The 19,024-nt window shown below is 37.0% G+C and overlaps 2 protein-coding genes across 7 annotated transcripts in view; one reads left to right on the forward strand and one right to left on the reverse strand.

The window, feature by feature from the left end:
• Positions 1-10,889, forward strand: part of LOC128014013 (transcription initiation factor TFIID subunit 4-like) — a 43,307-nt gene extending 32,418 nt beyond the window's left edge. For all 3 annotated transcript variants that reach the window (XM_052597246.1, XM_052597244.1, XM_052597245.1), the window contains exon 14: positions 9,352-10,889. In XM_052597246.1, coding sequence (XP_052453206.1) covers positions 9,352-9,525 — 174 coding nt within the window. In that variant the 3' untranslated portion in view covers positions 9,526-10,889. The remainder of the gene's footprint in view (positions 1-9,351) is intronic.
• Positions 10,890-11,717: 828 nt separating this feature from the next.
• The window catches only part of LOC128014016 (BTB/POZ domain-containing protein kctd15-like), a 37,699-nt gene continuing 30,392 nt past the window's right edge, over positions 11,718-19,024 (reverse strand). For 3 of the 4 annotated variants that reach the window (XM_052597253.1, XM_052597254.1, XM_052597252.1), the window contains exons 4-5: positions 17,662-17,967; positions 11,718-13,601 (exon numbers count right to left, since the gene is read on the reverse strand). In XM_052597253.1, coding sequence (XP_052453213.1) covers positions 13,443-13,601; positions 17,662-17,967 — 465 coding nt within the window. In that variant the 3' untranslated portion in view covers positions 11,718-13,442. The remainder of the gene's footprint in view (positions 13,602-17,661; positions 17,968-19,024) is intronic. The other variant, XR_008183477.1, reaches the window with a different exon arrangement.

The following is a 19,024-nucleotide window of genomic DNA, read 5'->3' on the forward strand; positions in this document are numbered from 1 at the left end:
TTATGGTACTGGAAAAAAACTGGTGTTTTTATTTTTTTGGAAAATGTGGTAAGCTACCACCAAGTACACAAAGGAATTTAAACTAGCAAACAAATAAACATGGTAAAAAAAAAAAAACTAGAATGCCTTGCATGTTTTCTATAGTTGTTAGTAGTATTCTCTGTAATTTTAGCATTTAGTTGTGTAGTTTCTAAGATATTTTTTATGGTTATTTAGATCCAGACCACCCTAGAAACTGCATAGCAACATGGTAAAACAATGGTCCAGAATATCAGTTGTCTTCACAGCATTTAGTTTTATCTTTTTGGATTCATCAGTGTTTGAAGCTATCAGTTTTATTCCTTTACTGAAGGTTGAAGAAAACAACCCATCAGAGAAGTATTTGTTGGTGTTTTGGGTTCAGGGTTGATTAAGGGTTTGTGGTAGTATCTTCACCAGTTGGGCTAGCATGCATACATTATGCTACATTTTGTTGTGTCTGTAGTTAATTATGTGGTGAGGTAATGATGGAACACCACAAAGCCCTGTGTTTTGGTTGGGGCCGCAGGCCTGGACTTTATCCCAGCTCTGCCCCTCAGCTCCTCAACTCTACTGGAGGTAAAGAAACTGCAGCTTTGCCACCATTTCTCTAATTAGAAAATCCCCTTCCCCAAAGCAAGACTTTTTAATTATGTGTAGTGTCAACTAGTTTACAGATTTAATCCATGGTTAATACATATCAAACCACAAACTGGGATTGTGTCTTAAATGGGCTGGAAAAATTACCAAAGCCTTATACTTGTGTGCTGTCCTTAAACTTTCAGCAATAGCATAAGAACTATTTTGGCTTCCCTAAAGAATCTTTCAGTGAACAGTTCTTAAAAGAACACTTTTTGTCTTTGTGTAAAGAGCACTTTAATTATATAAAGAACCTTTATTCACTCTAAAGAACTATTGAAAGGTTCCATGGATGTTAAAGGTTCCTCAGGGAACCATCAATGCCAATAAAGAATTTTATTTTAAACACTATGTGCGACCCTAACTCTGCATCTTCTTGAATTATAAAACCATGAAGACGTTGTGGTTGAAGTGGCCCGTTTCAAAACCCAGCCATGTCTCTCATAGTTTTATAATTGCACAAGGTTAGATGGTCCTGGATCAAAGTAAAAGGCCGCCATCAAAAAGCTGGCTAGTATAGGGTTAACGTGAAGTAGAGCAGGGTTGTGTAGCCCCGGGCTGCAGTTCTGCAGAGACTGGGCTGTGTTCGTGCAGAGGCAAGGCGAGTCATTTCCCCAAACGCTGGAGACACACAGCACCCTCAGGCACTCTCTAACCTTTAGAGGCCAGAAGTGCTCACAGTCGTTTGGAGGAATAAGGTGGAGTAATAAGGTTTTTTTCCCCCTCCATTTTGTCTGGAGAGCATTTTCTCTGTGGAGGTTTGGTCACTTTGAGTTGAAGGGCTTCTCAATTCTAGGGTAGCTCTGGAGCAACGCTGCTTGTGCTTGTTTTGAAGATTTTAAGACCTTTACATCTGGTTGAAGGTTTCATGCCGTTCTGCTCAATTCATGGCTTTCAGAAACCTACAAGTGTAAGCTGCCTCATCTCTTCAGGGTTTGGAGTCAGTTCCTCTGGAGGTGTTTGCTGTCCTACACACAGTGAACACACACAAACACAACTCAAGGGTTTACAACACACTTTAACCCTAATGACACTCGCAAAGATAGCTTCTGCACCCTACACATTCCACTCCACAGCTAATGTGGTTTAAAAAAAATACATTTCTCTCAGCGCCTGGGGCATGTTAATGCTCACATCTGTAATATATTCATCCATATCTTTACACATTTATGCAGGCTTAACAAGCTCCATCTCTAACGCACCACTAGGATAGTGGCAAAATGCCCTGAGCGTGTTCACCCACACATGCTAACTGTGAAACGCAGTCTTCCTGTACTGCAATGTCGAGTTGAGCAAGTACAACCATCTCTTACTAAAGGCTAGAGTTTAGGTGGTTATATATTGGATTTTTATTTTAAAAAATGAATTATTTTCCTGATAATGTCTGTTTTGCTTTTTGTTGTTTTGTTATGTCCATGATTTAAAAAAATAAATAAATAAATAAAAACTTAGTAAAATTGTGGTTTTTAAAGCAGGTTGCAAGTTCTTTATAAATGTACTCTATTCATTATAGTTTCAGTTTAAAGGGATACTCCACCCCAAAAATAAAATGTGGTTATTAATTACTTACACCATGTCATTCCAAACCAATAAATGTTTAGTTCGTCTTCAGAACACAGTTTAAGATATCTTGGATACAAACCAGGAGGCTTGTGACTGTCCCATAGACTGCCGAGTAAAATACACTGTAAAGCTCCAGAAAAGAATGAAAGACGTCGTCAGAATAGTCAGTCCATCTGCCCTCAGTGGTTCAACCGTAACAACAACAATACTTTTTGTACGCAAAGAAAAGAAAAATAACTACTTTAATCAACAATTCATCTCCTCTGTCACTCCACATCAGCGTAGCACCATTTTGGCGAATCTGAGCTGTATGCAGGCAGCTTACACTCTTCTGTACCAGCCGAGCCACAAGGATACATTTCTACGTATATTTCCGCTTTGATGTGAAAGAAAACGGCGCATCCTGTTTCACGGCTGACACAGAAGAGCATACGCTGCCTGCGTACAGCTCAGATTCGCCAAAATGGTGCTACGCTGATGTGGAGTGACCGAGGATATGAATTATTGAATAAAGTTATTTTTCTTTTATTCCCGTAAAAGAAAAAAAATTGTCGTCACTTCATAAACTTATGGTTGAACCACTGATGGCAGATGGACTATTCTGATGATGCTTTTCATACTTTTCTGTAGTACAGTCACAAGCCTCCCTGTTTTCATCCAAAATAACTTAGTGTGAACGACATGGGGGTAAGTGATTAATGACAAGATTTTAATTTTAGAGTATCAGTTTAATGATTATCAATGTCATGTGGTATAACCGTTGTCTAAAAAGTGAATGTACACAATTATACATCTTTTTTTTTTTTTCATATAAGTGTTTTAAAGATTAAAAGTATGTTTTGTAAATGTTATGAATTATTAATTTATAAATATGATTTTAGTTTTTTGGGAAGTCACATCAAAACATTTTACAATCTTATTTAAACTTGCCTTGTCATAAAAAGATCAAATTATTAAATATTAGCTATATATATATATATATATATATATATATATATATATTAGTGGTGGGCCGTTATCGGCGTTAACGTGCTGTGTTAACGCGAGACTTTTATCGGGTGATTAAAAAAAATATCGCCGTTAATCTATTCTCAGAGTTGGGTTGGGAGCTGGGTCTATACTAAGCGAGCTATGATGACTTTCACCTTGAAATTTTACATAACCGACTGTCTGAGCCTAATGGACAGCGACACTGAAACGAGCTCTCTTCTGCGAATTTCTCCTCAAAGTCCCTCCTGCACCGGAACGAACAAATACAAATCGCAGTTTGAAACAAATAACAAGGTGCGAAAGAGCCCGATTCAGTACTCGCAGGGTTCTGGTGTTCAGGGCTCACCGCAGAAAGGTGTCTCGAGACGCTAAAAATTAAAAATAAAAAGCGTTTTCGATTTTGCTTATTTTTGCTCTAGTGCCGACAAATACATACAAAATATGTCAAAATATCCACCTTGGAAATTATGCTCGAAAAAACTGTCAGTTATTTCTTAAGTGAAAGTAAACAATTGAGGAAAAAATGGGATGTGTATTATATTGGATGTGTTCATTGTCTCTTAAAGTGACCGCGCCTAATTTAGCTACTGGCTGCTGTAATGTTAATCCAAGAAAATGAAGATGAAAATCACTCACTGCTCTTGACTACTTTGAAGTTTTAACAGTCAAACCAAAAATTATTCAGACACCAGATATATTTTTTGATATATATATATATATATATATATATATATAGCAAAACTGTAATAATGTGAGAAATGTTGAAGGTTTCTGAATAAATGTAGGTTTCATTGTATATTTCATTTTTACATTGAAGACTATCCAGTGCTTTTTTACATTTAATTTAGTTTCTGTACCTTGACACCTACAAACTTGAAAAAACCTTAAACATTGTGTAAATAGCACAAATGAAAAAAAAAAATGAACATACAAATTAGACTATTTCAAACAGGGCACACTGGTACAACCTTCACCGGGTCCCCAATTGTGCAATGTGGAATTAGTTTACAGCTTTTTCAAGCAGTTTGTGATTCATTTTGGAAACAGGAGATGTACATTTCTAATGCACCATCTAGCTTGATAAACCCCTTCTCAAAGACTTACTGTTTGTCAATTTTATTTGGGGAACACGCATATTCTGAATGCCGTCGGCAGAATTCGAATGAGCCATTTTAATCTAGATTAATTTCAAGATCACAGTGAGATTAATCTAGATTTAAAAAATGTATCTATGCCCACCTCTAATATATATATATACATATATATATGTATATGTGTATGTGTGTATATATATATATATATATATATATATATATATATATATATATATATATATATATATATATATATATATATATATATGTATATGTGTATGTGTATATATGTATATATATGTATATATATATATATATATGTATATATATGTGTATATATATATATATATATATATGTGTATATATATATATATATGTGTATGTATATATATATATATATATATACAGTATTGTTCAAAATAATAGCAGTACAATGTGACTAACCAGAATAATCAAGGTTTTTCGTATATTTTTTTATTGCTACTTGGCAAACAAGTTACCAGTAGGTTCAGTAGATTCTCAGAAAACAAATAAGACCCAGCATTCATGATATGCACGCTCTTAAGGCTGTGCAATTGGGCAATTAGTTGAATTAGTTGAAAGGGGTGTGTTCAAAAAAATAGCAGTGTGGCATTCAATCACTGAGGTCATCAATTTTGTGAAGAAACAGGTGTGAATCAGGTGGCCCCTATTTAAGGATGAAGCCAACACTTGTTGAACATGCATTTGAAAGCTGAGGAAAATGGGTCGTTCAAGACATTGTTCAGAAGAACAGCGTACTTTGATTAAAAAGTTGATTAGAGAGGGGAAAACCTATAAAGAGGTGCAAAAAATGATAGGCTGTTCAGCTAAAATGATCTCCAATGCCTTAAAATGGAGAGCAAAACCATAGAGACGTGGAAGAAAACGGAAGACAACCATCAAAATGGATAGAAGAATAACCAGAATGGCAAAGGCTCAGCCAATGATCACCTCCAGGATGATCAAAGACAGTCTGGAGTTACTTGTAAGTACTGTGACAGTTAGAAGACGTCTGTGTGAAGCTAATCTATTTTCAAGAATCCCCCGCAAAGTCCCTCTGTTAAAAAAAAGGCATGTGCAGAAGAGGTTACAATTTGCCAAAGAACACATCAACTGGCCTAAAGAGAAATGGAGGAACATTTTGTGGACTGATGAGAGTAAAATTGTTCTTTTTGGGTCCAAGGGCCACAGGCAGTTTGTGAGACGACCCCCAAACTCTGAATTCAAGCCCCAGTACACAGTGAAGACAGTGAAGCATGGAGGTGCAAGCATCATGATATGGGCATGTTTCTCCTACTATGGTGTTGGGCCTATTTATCGCATACCAGGGATCATGGATCAGTTTGCATATGTTAAAATACTTGAAGAGGTCATGTTGCCCTATGCTGAAGAGGACATGCCCTTGAAATGGTTGTTTCAACAAGACAATGACCCAAAACACACTAGTAAACGGGCAAAGTCTTGGTTCCAAACCAACAAAATTAATGTTATGGAGTGGCCAGCCCAATCTCCAGACCTTAATCCAATTGAGAACTTGTGGGGTGATCTCAAAAATGCTGTTTCTGAAGCAAAACCAAGAAATGTGAATGAATTGTGGAATGTTGTTAAAGAATCATGGAGTGGAATAACAGCTGAGAGGTGCCACAAGTTGGTTGACTCCATGCCACACAGATGTCAAGCAGTTTTAAAAAACTGTGGTCATACAACTAAATATTAGTTTAGTGATTCACAGGATTGCTAAATCCCAGAAAAAAAAAATGTTTATACAAAATAGTTTTGAGTTTGTACAGTCAAAGGTAGACACTGCTATTTTTTTGAACACACCCCTTTCAACTAATTGCCCAATTGCACAGCCTTAAGAGCGTGCATATCATGAATGCTGGGTCTTGTTTGTTTTCTGACAATCTACTGAACCTACTGGTAACTTGTTTGCCACGTAGCAATAAAAAATATACTAAAAACCTTGATTATTCTGGTTAGTCACATTGTACTGCTATTATTTTGAACAATACTGTATATATGTGTATATATGTATGTATATATATATATATATATATATATATATATATATATATATATATATATATGTATATGTATATATATATATATATATATATATATGTATATGTATATATATATATATATATATATATATGTATATGTATATATATATATATATATATATGTGTATGTATATATATATATATATATATATATATATGTGTATGTATATATATATATATATATGTATGTGTATGTATATATATGTATATATGTATATATATATATGTATGTGTATATATATGTATATATATGTATATATATATATATATATGTGTATATATATATGTATGTATAATATTTATTTTTTATTATTATTATTTATTTTATTTTTTTCAGGTTTAGTAATTTTAGTACTTAAAGACAAAAATGAGAATTTTTTCCAAGGCAGCTTACTTTTAATATAAATATAAACAGAATTTTAATTAAGAATGGAAAAACATGTTCATTGTAGATGAGGTGTATTCAAGTCACTGCATATATTATTTAAATTTTGAATAAATTGTGAAACGATCAGCCTGGGCTTATAAAGGCTGGGTTATAAAGTTTAAAATGGGTTCAGATTTTACTGTGTGAGAGGACTGCAGGTGTTACAAGAATGACTTAAAACAGAACTACGTTTAGTAAGAACGGTGTATTTACAATGTTCATATTGAAAACTTTAAAACAACATGATAGAACCATGTAAACTCAGACTGTTAAAACAATACAGCTGGTTTGTCCATACCCTAAAACGGTCTATGAATCCCTGTGTGTTGATAAGTCCAATGTGAGTGTCCACCAGTGTATATACAATCCAAATTGAGTGATAATCCAAATGAATCTGGAAAGGTAAGCCCACAGAAAGTAAACTCCACAATCCAGGTTACAGGTATGTATTGTTAGCTGAGTTAGTGGCTGAGTGTTTGTTGGCCATGCTGCTCTCTAGACAGTTCCTGCTTCCTGTCATGTGACTGGTCACCTGACAGGCCAACCATACATTTTTTAAAGACATACACACTAAAATGTTAAGAGGAATAAAATGGACTTAAGGAAACATGCAAACCTATTAAAACTCTATTATCCATAAATTGATTGCTATAAATGGAGCGGTAAAACATGTCTCTCTTGTGACAGTGTCACAATTGTAATATCCAAAATATGTGCATTATGTCATTGACCCATTTATTTGAAATCGCTAGATGTAGTGGGTCTGTTTTCAAGAAGTGTTTGTTGATTTGGTGTTTGTTGACTACTATTGCGTGGCATTGCATCGGATGTGAAATCACTAGCTTATGTTGTTGTCTCCACACACACAGACGGCATCCAGTGCTCCGCATTGATTTCAGGTTTAAGTGTGTGCAAAATGTAACCAAAGGCTTGCTATCACTTGATCGCTTGTACTAAACTTCCTGGAACGGGCTCTTCTGGGTGTGGCTGAGTGAAAATTTTGGCATTAAGCTCTAATTTCAGTTTTGCATTTCATTCTTCCCTTAAAGTGCTCCCGAAAAATTTCAAATAATGACCTAACATTAACAACGTACAAGACTGCACACTGACCTGCCCGCGTAAACATGTCGTGAGCTTTGCCAGCCCTGGGTGTGTGTGAGAGTGGGAATCATTCAGGGTGTGTAAGAGCATGTGTGAGGGTGATCTAGATCCCACAATGCTGCAGGTTGTTTCTGTAGGGTGTGGTGTGTGTTTTGTGCCCGGAGGCCGTCTTACACCTTCTCACGTGTACTTAGTATTCAGTGAAGGCTGGAGACCCTAACCTAGCCGACTGATGTCATGCTATAGACCCCTGTTCCTCCCTCCTCCTGGAAATTAGATGGAAGGGCTTTTCCCTCGAGGTGGACTGTGTAAATAATCTGGTCACAAACCCTCCGTTTCGTTGTCTTGACTAAGCGTGGATTTTATTTTAATGGTCTTTATTATTTTCGGTTTGATCTCACTCTTTCACACACATTTGTTGAGTGGAGTCTGAAGATGAAGTGCTTTGAGATACTGTAGTCGAGATCAAAAGTCTGCTGCCCGGGGCGTGAGGTGTGGTTCTCTAGCCTCCAGCTCAGAACAGATGAACACATGTTGTGCAGGTGTGCTGACACACACAAAAGCACAAAAACCAGAGGATCTTTGATGACTGCTTTATTGCAAAATGCTCGCATTATTGAATCAAAACAAGGCTGGGCTGGTTTTTCTTAGATTTAAGTAGCACAAAGACTTGCTTTAATTTTGGATGATTTGATTTTTGATCTTTATATAAAGATAAAACCATGTGAATCAATCACATTTTTGTCTAAAAATTAGCTTTTTACTATTGTACATTTACACAAAAAATCTGACTTAATTCTAAGTTTGAAAATAATGATGATGATAATCATTACAATTTTAAATTTAACAAAACACCTAATTGAATCATTGAAAATTAAAGTTATATATATATATATTTTTAATTTTTTTTTTTTATAACGTTCTATGGAAGCCTGTTTACGCCACTAAATTAAAAGAACAATTGCGACTTTTTATCTCACAATTCTGACTTTATTACAATTGTGAAATATACATTTGCAATTGCGAATAATAAAGTCAGAATTGTGAGAAGTAAACTGGTCATTTTTTTCACAGAATTGCATTATATAAACTCACAATTGCGAGTTATAAAGTCCAGTTCTGAGGGGAAAATAATAAATGATTAACTTGAGATAAAATGTCAGGGTTGCAAGATGTGACCTCGCAATTGCAAGAAAAAAAAAATATTTTTTTTTAATTTATTTAGTGGCAGAAACATAATTTTCTACTGTTTAAAATTAAATAATAACCAGTCTGGCATAATACGTTCTTTTGATAATATATATTTTTTCTTTTTACCCTTTTAAGTTAACGAATGCACAAAATAATGTGAACTAATCCAATGTTTGAGATGTGTATACTATATCAAAAATGAGTGAACAATGACCTAATCAGTTCTTTCCTTATTCCCTTTCAGTTTCCTGTGGGCTCCTCCGGATCAGCGACCGGTTCTACCTCATCCTCCACATCCTCAGTCCGGCAGAGCCGTCAGCGCATTACCCGGGTCAACCTCAGGGACTTGATCTTCTGCTTGGAGCAGGAGCGAACCACAGCCAGGTCCATGCTGCTCTACAAGGCCCTTCTGAAGTAGCAGTGATCCAGTGAGACAATGGTACTCCACCTGATCGAGTCTTCCTCTCCTTCTCCACATTCATCTCCGGTCTGTGCCTTCAGACTCACCTGTGGCATGTACTCTTTGTGTCATGATGAGCACGTTGCTGTAAATCTTCCAAACGCAGGCATTCTGGAGAAGAGAAGGTTCTGGAAAAACCAGCGGGGGCTGTGGACACCATGATTTTTTTTCCCCCCTTTTGGGTCACCCTTTTCTGGTTTTATTTCCCCTTTGTTTTGGATTAATGAGCCATGGTTTTGAGCAATGCTGATCTTTTTATTCATTAACTTGGACTCGGACCGGTTTTACGTTTCAGGATTGAGATTTGTTTTATATAAATAGCGGCTGGACTTGTTTTTAACCGAAAGCCTCATTTGCAATAGAGACACTGGAAATGTGAATGCAAAGTTCCTGGTTTTAGAGGTCTAACGAGTCTGGAGTATTTTTAGTAACTTATGAGTAGCGCATCTTTAAGTCCCTGAGGATCCGTGTGGATGTTTTGGGGGGTTTTTTTGTTACCGATTTATGCAAAATGAAGAAACTCTGTGTTGTAAAACACTGTCTTTCATCCTATTGGATGGTCTTTTGAAATTAAGTGACAGTTTTTTCTCGCACACTCAGTGTGGGGTTATAAGTGTGTACGGTTTCACTAGTGTCTGCGAGTATACTGTGAAATGGTGCCTTACATGGCCCTCCTGGGGCACCATTGTTTTTAATCAAATCCACGGCATGGAATTATCTAATATGCTAATACTAATATGCATCGCTTCACCAACGATTCTAGAGCAGGATCTCTTGTAACTTATTTGTGGAGAAATGGCAGGTTGTTCATATTTTTCCTTTTTTAAATAGGTTAAACATGAGGTGGCTTTGACCAACTGCAGTAATGGTTTTAGTATACTAATGTCACATTTTGGATCATGTACTTTTGCGTTTGAAATCAAGTTCATTATAAATTTGGTATCTGTCATTGGGCATTATTTTTTGTCTCATGTACTGAATATTTGTATATTGCCCTTTATGCCATGCAGTAGGAGAAGAAATGACGTGTTTACCTTTAAACAGAGACAGTCTGCGTTCATGTCGTGTGCAATGATTCCTTTGAGATCTGAGGCTAAATCTTTTTCCATCTCTCAGATTGCTTTTAATTCGTATTGTTTGTGCTGGCGTTTGGACAAACAGTATTGTTGATCAAGGGATTGTCTTTTGTCTAAAAAACATATCTATTAGAATTTCTATTTTTGCAAAATTTAACAATTTTTGAATGTTTGGTTGGTTTGGAAAAAAGTGCTCATCTCTATTAAATTTGTACTTTTGTAAAAGAATAAAGTTCCTAATTATAATTCTGCCAAGACTTTCTTTAATGATGTTTTACATTTAATGTGTCAAACATTTCAACAGCATCCCCAGAAAGTAAAGAATCAAATAAATGTGGCCTGATTTCTGGGACATTTTTTTTTTTTTCTCCTGAAAGCTCCATCAGGTGAGGCTCTATTCTGGTATTTACCGCCCACATTTCATGATTTAGTCATTTTCTGATTAAAAACGTCAAGTCCTGCCCTACTTTTTTGTAGTTTAATATTTTGTTCAGAAAATCAATGCTGTTATTGATCTCATTGGGAACTGTTCATCCATGTGTCATTTAAAAAAATGGCATTTTTAATCAAAAAGTGATTCTTGTGTTTAAACGGATAGTTCACCCCAGAATTTAAATTCTGTCATTAATTACTCACCCTTGTGGCGTTCCAGACCTGCAAGACCTTTGTTTACCTTCGAAACACAAATGAAGATATTTCTGATGAAATCCGAGAGCTTTCTGACCCATCAAAAATATCTTAATCTGAGGTCCGAAGATGAACGGAAACTCTTACAGGTTTGGAACGACATGAGGGTGAGGGTGAGACTTCTCTCTGCTGATATGTGCCATATTTCTCCAATCATTAAGTCTGTTGAAACTCTGCCCCTTTCTTTCAACTGACTGCAAGTTCACGTTCAGATCTGCCTCCATCCAATTCACAACTAACCGACAGAACCAAGTCCCCACAATTCTTTTTTCTCTTCTGAAGATTCACTCAAATGTACATCACAATACTAAAAGATCTTCCATTTCATAGTGAGGTTTTAGACTACCCTGACTAGGTTTTCCGACACATTCACATGCATGCTGCCAGTGGTTTAAAATAGGGAAAGAACTCCAACAATTTATTAAAAGTTTTTGTCAACACAGATTACAAAAAAAGTTACAATTCAAATAAACACATGCCTTACATACGACTAAGATTCATATTAATAACAATCCATTACAAAAAAAATGTTTTTATTTAAATAATATACATTTGGACCATACTGCAATATACATCTTGACACAACATCCATTAGAGCAGTATTTCAATTAAGATTTATGTAACGTCCGACGCAGCTTCTCCAATAATCGTCTTCGTAATGTTATCGTCCATGAAATCGAAAACCAAGTGGCAGTTGCGATGCAGCGAGATAAGCTGCATTTAGTGGGGCCTGCAAAGCATTCGTGAGCCTTTATGTACAAAAAAAATCAAGAAAATCTCAAAAGAAAAGCTGGTCAATTAAGACAACACTTAGCATAACAACATATCTGACATTTCAGTGACCCTCCTGTTTGAAATTGCGAGGCAAAGAACTCTTATTAAATGTGCCTTTTTACAATACATTATGCAATTCAGTCTGTTTACCAGCCACCAAGTTAACCTTTCAAGTTTATTCTCCCTCAGTCTTTCTCTGACTGGCTCTGATTGCGCTGTTTTGCTAAGGGAGAGTGAGTGAAAGGAATTGTGGGAAAGTGACCTTAACTCCTGAAGAGAAGTCTGACCCATAGCCCCTCCGTCTCCAGGCCTTGAGGGGCACAGTAATTCCCATCTTCTCAAACGGTCCGAGTATCGCCCCCTGAATGTGTTGCATTCATTAACAATCTGACTAATCTCATTTTTCCAAAAGGTGCCTTCATTAAACAAGATGTTGTTTTGGACTATACTTTTTAACTGTTTACTCAAAGCATTTATTTATAATGAACTAGCGACTAGTTCAGGGCTAGTTTTGAAGAAAACGAGCACACGAAAAAAAAAAAGTAGAGGATTTAGCAATGCCATCAGAAAAGCCTCCCACATGAGTCCAGGTTTCCCTTTAGACATGCTCAAACAAAAAGCCTCGCTGCCCAGCGCTGAATGCATTACCAGACCGTCTGCTTTAGCCGCCGCGTAGCCTCAAGTCAAAGCGTCTATGCGGCTGAATCCAGACCGCACTTACAACCAAATGACTTCTGAGAACTGCTCTCGTATCCTTCATGTAGTGAGACAACAGCAATAAACCTGTAGGTCATAAAAGAACTGATTTACATAGATGAGACTGGAAAATGGGAACATTAGATATCTAGATTAAAAATGGATCAGAGGACAGACTTTGTATTTTGTGGTTAATTTCGCCCCGGGAGCTTGGAGATCAGACTGCTGCATCATTTGAAAGTGTTTTAGCCAGAAGCTGCGCTCGTCATGAATGCAACTTCCTTGAGTTCCTCTTTTATGCACATACAACAGCGAACTTATATGGATCTGTACTGTGGAAATATAGATCTATGGATGCATTTTTCATGACTGGAGCCGAAGAAAAGGCTAAAAAGTTCAACTGGAGGTCAGCAGATGAAAAGCCATCCTGTGCCTCGCTTGGGTTTGTAAAGCATTATTGGAGTAGATTTGGGGTTGGTGATTAAATACATTTACTAAGATTTCAGTCCTCTTGAAGTCCGAAGAGTTGAAGCAAACTGTTCCTGAAAATTAAGTCTTCTACTTGTCTGCTGGCTTTTTTTTTTTCTTTTTCTTTTTTTTTCGAAAGCAGACTGAGGTGTTCATGGTTAACACAAGAGCTGGCTAGTCCAGAGGCTCCTGTTTTATCCTGATGGGCGTGTGGCTGGTCTGACACCGTCTGTCTTCCCGACTCAGGATGTATTCACTGAACTGGGAGGAGTCCACACCCCCACCGCACGACGCCACCATGCTGAAGCCTTTCTGGAACAGTCTCTCCAGGACCTAGGAGAAACCAGGGACATTTTTGAGTATTTTGAGAAGTTTTCCACACAATTTGAGAACCTCTGTATCAGTACTACACCTAAATGGGACAAGACACCCCCATACCTAACACTACGGGACCAAGGAAAAAACAGAGAAAATGTTTGCTCTTTTATAAACAAATCATAGATACAATTCTGAACCCTTTTAGGGTTCAGTCTCTTCGGGATATAAACTAAACCATTGGATATTATTATTTTTTTTGTATTTTGAGATAAAGTTTCCCGTAAAATAAATGAATGGTATCATCACTTCACATAGATGTATCAAGATGGCTCAAGACTGAAACCATTTGCAGTCAGTCTCTACAGGACCTAGATGGAACCAGTGTTTTTATTAGTACTTCAAGATTATGCTTTCCATAAAATAAACTCCCGTGCTCCTCGTATCATGATTGCATCAAGACGAAACCACCTGCAACAGTCTCTCTAGGACCTAAGAGAAACCAAGATCATTTCTCTCAGTATTTCCAGCTCCACTGAATATGGGAAATTCTGTATGATTTGTGCCTCTCTATCAGAGCTTCATAGATGCATCAAGACAAATTCCATCTTGAAGGTTTCTGATACTGTTTGCTCCAGGACTCACAAGAGACAAGGTGCATTTTTATTATTTAGAGAAGATCTTTGTCAAATCTGAGAAAATTTTGAGTTTTGGAGGAAACAATTTACGCTACTCTTTGCATAATTGCATCAAGATAGCAACCCATTCTGGAACCGTCTCTCTAGGACCTAAAAGAAACCAGGGCAGTGTTTTAGTTTTTGAGATGTTCTCCATAAATTTAACGAAGTAATATCTTAGTATTCATGCAAAGGTATCGGTACTTCGCGTAAAGGTATCGGTACTTCGCGTAAAAGTATCGGTACTTCGCGTAAATGTATCAAGACGGCACCAGACAGAACCCATCTGCAACAGTCTCTACAGGACCTGGAAGAAACCAGGGACAATTATCAATATTCTCAAAGCAAACTCTATTTCTGCCTCTCTATCAGTGCTTCATATAGTCGCATCAAGACAAATGCCATGTTGAAACTTTCCGGAGCTTCTCTGTTAGTATTGAGAAGTTCTTTTTTGGAGCTTTTGGAGTAAACAATTTATGCTTCACATAATTGCATCAAGATGGCAACCCCTCCTGGCACCATTTCTCCAGGACCTAATAGAAACCAGTGGCGTTTTATTCAGGGATTTTAGCATAAAATAAACTCCCATTCATGCTCCTCCATCAGCACTTCCGATAATTGCATTTAGACGACACCTGCAACAGTCTCTCTAGGACCTAACACACATTTTTGCCAGTATTTTGAGTTCAAGTTCTCTGTTGAATATTAGAAACTCAGTATGAGTTTTCTGGAGGTAAACTCCTATTTATGCCACTCTATCAGCACTTCACATAGTTGCATCAAGACGCGGTTAAAATGTGCAATCTCAGTAACAGTGCTATCAACAACTTCACGCTTGCATTACCCTCAGACGTTTCTCACTCCAGACCATCCACCCGGGATGAGAAGGAGCGAGCAGACATCCCCTGGGCTGTTTACAGGGGTTTGATGCGGAGTCAAATGAGAATAGGCTCCCCCACTGACAGCCCACACTGAAGCCGCCCGGCTCTTTCATTACAAACCCAATACACACAATCTCAGCTACTGTCAGAGATCCCTCACTGAGAGCCGTCTCACTGAGAGCCGTCTCTGGGCTGTCGCTGTCATTCCCGCCGCCGCAAAAAGCCAACGAAATGTTTTATCTGTTGGAGTGCTTGTAGATTTTTTTGAAATTCAATACATGCAGCCTTGAGTATTCACTTACTCCTGCACTTCTTTCAAGTGTGCTTCACATGAAAATGAAAGTTCTGGCTCGGGGCTACAGACCCAGATAAAAGTCCCTCCGCAGAAAAAAAAAAAAGAAGACGAAGACGAAGGAATCAGTTGAACTGCACAGGGCCTGAGAAAAAATGTCCACCCTTATCCTCACTTTGGAAGCTGAGGCTGCGGAGAAACTTGTAGAGGAAATGAACGCTTCTTATGACTTACGCACAGATGAGGTATGAAAGACATAAGCAGATGATTCAAGCGCCTACCGTGCGCAAAGAAAGATTGCGTCTTTTCAAGAACATATATCAACATTAATGCTTGTGTGAGGTCTCGGTTGCATCAGTGTTACAGAAGCAAAACGTTAGACTTTGAAGTTCTTTTTGTGCGATTTTCAAACTTTTACCACAGGGTTTTCGAAAATTTGTCTTAAAGGGATAGTCCACCGATAAATAAAATCTGTATCACGATTTACTCACCCTCATGAAAAAAAGATGATTTCGAAAAAAAATGCCTCAGTGTTTGCTGATCATTTATTGAGTTCAGAGTCCATTGACTTTCATTGTATGATCAAAAACAGTATCTTCTTCTTTTTGTATACCAATCTGGATGAAATATACCTTTAATTTTGTATTTAATCCATTCATTTGATAAAATACATCCATATCTAGAGCTCTTACTAAATATGCAATGAACATATATAGAGTGTCACAAGTCTCTCAAGTATTCAGGCGTCGATATCTGAAGGCTTATGATTTTGACATTACACTCACTGCGCTGATGGTTGCATCACTTACTAACTTTCTTACAGTAAACGGCTACAATTTCTTGGCAACAAACTGGCTCTCTCTGTCTTTTTCCATCTCTCTCGTCCTCCGTCATTCCTCTCTGATCTATCTTCTCATATTTCATAGGTGGGTTTTCGTGAACACCCGAGATGTGACAAAGACGCACTTGAAAAAAAAAAAAAACACTGCATGATTCAGTCAGTTAAGTGTGCAAAAAATAAGTGTTATCAGACACACTAATTAGTTATACAGTAAGTCAATTAGGCATGTATTAAAAAGTAGTGTAAACCAGTTTAGGTTGATCAAAGAAACCAAAGTACAGTATTAAAAATGTAGCAAGTGTGTTTAAAACGCTTCGGGCACAGAAATGTTGGAGCATTTTTTCAAACGAAGAGATTTGTCTTAAGGACGAGTTAAAAATAAATTATGCATATCATTTCCCTCTCTTCTCCTCGCAGTTTCATGACTACATATTCCCCACATTAGCATCGCCTCCAGGATTCAAGGTACCGGACATTATAAAACGTATGTATTTGGATGTGTCTGTGTGTACGCCAGGATGTGTGTTTGTTTTAGCACCTTTCAAACAGCCAAATCGTGGCAAATTTGAGAAGGTGACATGGGGCATAACTGCACCTCTGCAGCTGTGGAGCCACACCTTCATCCACACCTGTCTACTACATCTTTCACCCTCGCACATCTCTTCTGGTTGGCAGGCGGCAGACGAGCTGCCTCCGAGACACATCAGCACAGCACGCTCAATATCACAGCAATCAACCAAAGTACAAGTCAAAACTTTCAAGTTCAGCAAATATGGCAAAAAAAATGATTGACAGTATTAATTTAAAAGAATGCCATTTCATTATTAAAATTGATTATTATTATTATTTTTTTTTTTTACATTTTTTGGGGGATTGTGATGTTGCACTCCAGGTTCCAACCAGCATTTCTAACTTGTCTGTTGTAGTCAAAAAATATTTTCAGTTGCATTTTTTTATTGTGCCATTAATTAATCAATCAAATGTTTTAGTATAAGTATACACTGCCGTTTAAAAGTTTGGATCATGACTTTTTCTTGGTTATTTGAAAGAACTTATATTTAGCAAGGATATATTAACTTCATCATGAGTGACAGAAAATACATCGTTACAAAATATGATAATAAGACTTGCTGCAACAATTCAGCATATTAGAATGATTTCTGAAGCATCACGTGACACTATATATATAAAATCAACTAGAAAATGGTTAGTTTAAATTGTAATGATATTTGATTAGAGTATTTTTGATAAAATAAATGCAGTCATGGTGAGACTTTCAAAAACATTAAAAAAATATCTTACTGATCCCCAACTTTTGAACAGAAGTGTATTGCTCAGTGATGACCATCAAATACTGTTTTAGTAGTACTCGATGACAATGCTGTACCTGCACAGAGTTGAGCCTGCAGTAGCCATTCAGTGGAAAGCGAATAACGTGGGTTGGATCCTGGTTCCAGCCGGCATTGACTGAATTGCACATGACATCCCCTGTCTCTGGGAAAATTTCCTCTATGAGGGCCTTGTCCCCACTGATGGCAATCCTCTCGCCTAGGTCAGGGGTCACCCGCACCACCAGGCACTCGCAGGGCTGAGCTGTCCGCCGCTGCTCCCGGTCCTGTTTCCAGCGATCCAGCTCTTTCACCATGGGCGTCAGCTGGTAATACCGAGCCTCCTCGTACAACAGCTGGAACTCCTGCAGGAACAACACATGGATGTGAATATATGCACACAAAGAAAAAAACAAATAAACCATCCAGCAAATGACTGAATGACCAGAAAAACATTTTTTTACAAACACATGAATGAATGAGCAAAAAATACAACAACTCATTGAGCAAATGAACAAAAAAAATGGGTGAACAAATAAGAAAACAAACAAATGTAAAAAATAATGACTAAACAACCATGTTTATTACAAGTTTATAACAAAAATGAACCAGTTATTTAGTGAATGAATGAAAAAGCAGACCAAAAATGCTCAAACTAATGACTGAAAAACAACCCACTGAGCAAATGTCTCAAGAATATAAACAAACACCAAGCAAATTAATGAGCAAATAAACAAACCACCAAGTGAGCAAACAAATGAGCAAACACCACCAAGTGAAAGAATAAATGAGCAAACAAACAACCAAGATATTGAATGAATGAGCAAACAAACCACTAAGTGAGTGAACAGATGAGTTAATGAACAAACCACCAAGTGAGCAAACAAATGAACAAACAAACAATCCATCAAGTGAGTAAACGAATGAGCAAACAAATAAACAAACCATCAAGTTAGCGAACGAATGAGCTAAAAACAAACCATCAAGTGAGCAAACAAATGACTAAACAAACTATCAAGTGATCGAACGAATGAGCAAACAAACAAATCTTCAAGTGAGAAAATGAATGCGTAAACAAACAAACCATCAAGTGAGAAAATGAATGCGTAAACAAACAAACCATCAAGTGAGAAAATGAATGAGTAAACAAACCGAATGAGCAAACAAACAAACCATCAAGTGAGTGAACGAATGAGCAAACAAACCATCAAGTGAGAAAATGAATGAGTAAACAAACAAACCATCAAGTGAGAAAATGAATTAGTAAACAAACCGAATAAGCTAACAAACAAACCATCAAGTGAGTGAACGAATGAGCAAACAAACAAACCATCAAGTGAGAAAATGAATGCGTAAACAAACAAACCATCAAGTGAGAAAATGAATGAGCAAACAAACAAACCATCAAGTGAGAAAATGAAT

Source organism: Carassius gibelio, chromosome B25 (assembly GCF_023724105.1).
Source record: "Carassius gibelio isolate Cgi1373 ecotype wild population from Czech Republic chromosome B25, carGib1.2-hapl.c, whole genome shotgun sequence".
Lineage (NCBI taxonomy): Eukaryota > Metazoa > Chordata > Actinopteri > Cypriniformes > Cyprinidae > Carassius > Carassius gibelio.